Raw genomic sequence first — 4,146 nt, forward strand, 5'->3', positions numbered from 1 at the left:
TTAACAAATTGGTACAAAATAAATGCCCTAAGCTGCTCAGTTGTCTGTATTGATAACTATAGTTTGTTTCATCACTGGACAAGCAATATATATGAAACCTCTTGTTTTCCCCTAGACCCATATCAGATGAGTTATGTTGGTTTCAAAGATTGAACATTAATAACTGCAACTCAAAGTGGTAAGAAAAATAAAGTATATGGAATTAAGACCTGAAGAACATACCAAAATAGTTTTTATCATGTACTTTTATTAACAACCTTACACAGCAGAGTTTTGCAAACCAATCCATTACTGAGAATTGGAAAAAAAAAATCTAACATTTGACAGAAGAGGCTTTGGTTATAAGTGACATTGTCTACAGCAGAATTAAACTATTGTAAACCAAACAGCTTGGGGGGTGAGGGGGAATTCTTGAATATCAATCAAAAGAATTTTTAACAGGAACACATTTGGAACATTTACATACAAACAACAGAAAAACATTTTCTAAATTTTAAACAGTCACTTTCTACACTCTAAAAGTGTTTAGTTCACGTATCTATACAACCAGACAAGCACTAAAACTTCATGAACTAACCACTTGTCCACAGGTCCTGCCTAGACACTTTGCCATCAACAAGAAAGTGTTTATATAAATAAGTCAATTGAACTTCACAGAAACTAAAAGAAAATATAAAATTCCAACCGTAAATAAAACTGTACATTATGGTCAGTCTTGTTTTTTCTGAAATCTTGTGTAACTTCTTAAAAAAAATGTTCTTTATTACAAAATGATGAGAAGGAGACTGTGTTAGCTGGAATGAAAACTTGAAGACTCTGACTCTGTAGAAACAGAAGAATGTCCCCCACGTTTACCTTTGGAAAGGATCTTAAGGCTCGATCCTCTGCTAACTGATGTCAAGGCATTTTGTGCTGATGTTTTGAATTTGGCACCCAAGAAGGCATAAAGAATCGGATTCAGGCAACAGTGGAAAAATGCTATGGCTTCTGTAATAGAGATCCATTTGTGTACTATCGTCTCAAAGCTGCAGTCATGCCTGATGACTCCAAGCAGGATGAAGGTGTCTGTGCTGATGCCAATGTAGTAAGGCAGCCAGCAGGCAAAAAAGGCAAGGATGAGAATGACTGTAGTCTTCAATGCTTTGCGCTTCTGGTGACCCTTGGAGTGTGACAGCTTAGAAATTATAATACAGTAGCAAATCAGGATTATTAGACCAGGCAACACAAATCCTACCAAAATATGCTGAAATCTGAATGAAATCAGCCAGTTGTCATGAGGGTAGACGCGATCACATACATACCTTCCATCTACTTCACTGGTACTGGCAAAGATTATATCAGGCACTGTCAAAAGCATGGCTGGTAGCCATACGCCTATGTACACTACCTTTTCAGCTAACAGCTTTCTTGGTCTCTGGCTATTGGTAGCATGGACTATCGCCAGGTAACGATCTAAACTTATGAAGGCCAAAATCAGGACACTGCTGTATAGGTTGACAGTGTAAATGACATGGACTGTCTTGCACAGAAAGTTCCCGAAGTACCAGCTTATAGCTGCATCCACAGACCAGAATGGCAAAGTGATGACAAACAGGAGGTCAGCCACTGAAAGGTGCAACCTGTATTTGTCGGTCATGCTTCTTAATTTCTTCTGGTAGCCCATGACAACGATAACCAATCCGTTGCCAATGATTCCGGTCAGGAAGATGATGGAGTAGATGACTGGCAAAAAGATACGGTTGAAATTAGCATTTTCATGCCCAAAGCATGGCTCTTTGAAGTCCCTGTAGTCACGGCCAGAACCAAGCTCATCAGTGCCATTATCAGGAAATTCAATGGTGAACCCAGAATACAGCTACAATAAAATGAAAGAAAAGCTGTTAGACCTCAACTCCACCTCTGCTAAGACTTTTCACTATGTACAGATATTTTCACATTAATGTCTAAAGAGCCTCCTAAGAAGGTATGGTCAGGGGACAGGAAAAGCCATCCAAATACTAATAAAAAAACCATAGTAAAATGAAGTTTATGTTAAACTTAATTATCAAAACAATATTTAAAATTTTTGATCACTTCTACTTCATTTTCCCCTTTGGGAAACATGAACCTTGGGAACAATGTTTGTGTGTGGGGAAAGGGCGCAAAGGATAATTGCCACTCTCTGAAATGTTACCCTGGTTTCAGTACACTTATTGTATCATGTTTTTAGCAGATTCACCTTACCAATGGAAAAGGTCTATTGCATCGTCTAGCCCATCCCCTGCTACTGTAGGATAGCTCTCCCAAGAATATCACTCATAAGAACAGTTTCATTTTAATTCTTACTACAGAAGTGTAGAGGTCCATAAATAAGCATCCTCTAACCAGTAACACGGCTTCCCCAGATCTCCCCCTAATTCAGCTAATGCTATCGAGAGAAAACAATAATAGTGAGGGTTCCCTGCAGAGGAGCAACTGACAGTTCCTCAGAAGAGGTGACCTCTTAACTAGAGGAGATCCACAACCCTTAGAAAGGTCACCATGAGCAAACATCTTTCCCTCCCTCTGCTGTGGTTGCAGGGGCCCATGGGACTAAGAGGGATTGTTGGAGCCGAGCTGGTGTTGAATTATGCCCGCTAGTGAAAAAAGGAAGCGAAACAGTGGAGGCATCAGGCATGCAAGTGCATCAGGAAACCACCAACGGCTAAGCACCAATCTGGCAAAGCAATACAGGCTGGAAGGAATGACCACTCTTATGCAATTACTCTTTATTTATATACATATAGTATTTGCATAGGGTTTATGCATCCTAGGAGATCATAAGGAGCGAGAGTGTGGGTACTCATAGTCCACCACCACATCTCCAAGGTATCAGGCGGCTGATGCATCCTGGCTCGAAAGCACTGCAAATCCCCAAATCTGGTAGCTGGCCCCAAAATTCCACTGACTAAACTGAAAAAACAGTAGAGCCAACAACAACAATCCAGTGCTGCAAAACCTGTATCCAGCACTTTGGGCACCCTAGGAGCAATTTGACTCGTTCTGTGTTTAGACACTGGAATTTCGGGGCTGGCTGCAACAAATAGGCTTGCTCCAAGTGGATCCAACTTTTCTTTTTTTTAGCAAACTCATCACGGCGGCACCATCCGCCCGAAATCTTACATTGTAACAGCGCGCTCAAGCCAGCACGGACAGCCCTTGTCATTAACACTGGGAGAGAAGGCAGCAAGGACCGAAGGAAAGTGTTCGAAATTCATCGTTCACTTCAAGTCTGACAGCTCCGCTTTAAAACGCCTAAGGGGCCGCAAGCAGAGCAAGAGGCTGGGGACCAAACCCCGCCCTTTCACCCTCTGCAAACCCCGCCAAGTTTTAAGGGGGCTCAGAGCCTGAGTGCGGGACTCAGCGCAGGTCTCTCCGCCCGCCCTGCAAGTCCATCTCCGGGCGCCTCCCAGGCGCCCGCTGTGAAAGGAGGGAGAAGAGAGGCGAAGTGCACACCGGATCCCGTCAGGCGAAGGCAGCCGCCGCCTCGCCCCTTGCGCCCCCCGTCTCCAGCCGCGCAGAGAGGACGCGCCTGCCACCCGCAACTGGCCCCAGGTCTCCGTGCACTTTTGTTGGCAAACAGCTGGCACAGGGGTGCCTGTGCGGGCTCCTGGCGGCGGCCCCGGTGCAAACAGCTCCCGCGCCGCGGCAAGCGCTGGGGGCAGGCTCCCGCCCGCGCCCCGTGCCCGCCTTCGTCCCCCCAGCTCCGCCGCACTTACGTCCAGGGTGTCCGCGGCGTCCGCCATCCCCGCCGCTCCTTGCCTCCGAGCTGCCCACGAGTCTCGCTGCGCTCCGCAACTTGCAGCCGCGCCGCATACAATCCGGAGTCCCTCGGGCGCGCCCCGGACTCTTATAATCCCCCCGCTCCTCCTCCTCCCCCCCCCACCCCCCGCGCTCGGTGGCAGCCTGCCTGTGGCTCCTCCCCGGTGGGGGGTGTCCGCCGCATATGCCCCGTCCGCCAGTGAGCATGTGCGGCTGCCCCAGCCCCAGCCGCTGCCTGCGGGTCCGGGGGTGGCGCGGGCTACCCATTCGGGGAGGGGAGGCTCTGCCAGGCTGCTGCCGGTGCCCTGCCTCTTGTCCTGCGGCCGTTCCCGCGGGGCGCCGGGTACCCCGACAGCCAGGGCTTTG

The 4,146-nt window shown here is 47.5% G+C and overlaps 1 protein-coding gene across 1 annotated transcript; it reads right to left on the reverse strand.

Annotated features, from left to right (window-relative positions):
- Positions 1-227: 227 nt before the first annotated feature.
- CXCR4 (C-X-C motif chemokine receptor 4) lies at positions 228-3,870 on the reverse strand. Its single transcript, XM_073305364.1, has 2 exons — positions 3,738-3,870; positions 228-1,855 (listed from the first exon to the last, which is right to left on the reverse strand). Exons 1-2 carry the CDS (start codon positions 3,762-3,764, stop codon positions 791-793), a joined length of 1,092 nt encoding a protein of 363 aa, XP_073161465.1. The 5' UTR covers positions 3,765-3,870; the 3' UTR covers positions 228-790.
- Positions 3,871-4,146: the final 276 nt, after the last annotated feature.

Source organism: Lepidochelys kempii, chromosome 11 (genome assembly GCF_965140265.1).
Source record: "Lepidochelys kempii isolate rLepKem1 chromosome 11, rLepKem1.hap2, whole genome shotgun sequence".
Taxonomy (NCBI): domain Eukaryota; kingdom Metazoa; phylum Chordata; order Testudines; family Cheloniidae; genus Lepidochelys; species Lepidochelys kempii.

What these genes read in the sequence shown, in the direction of transcription:
- CXCR4 (XM_073305364.1), bottom strand. Translation starts at nt 3,764, where the DNA reads ATGGCGGACGCCGCGGACACCCTGGAC. An exon ending in ACGCCGCGGACACCCTGGAC is followed by an intron (nt 1,856 to 3,737) that starts GTAAGTGCGGCG and finishes ATTTTATTGTAG; the next exon opens with CTGTATTCTGGGTTCACCAT.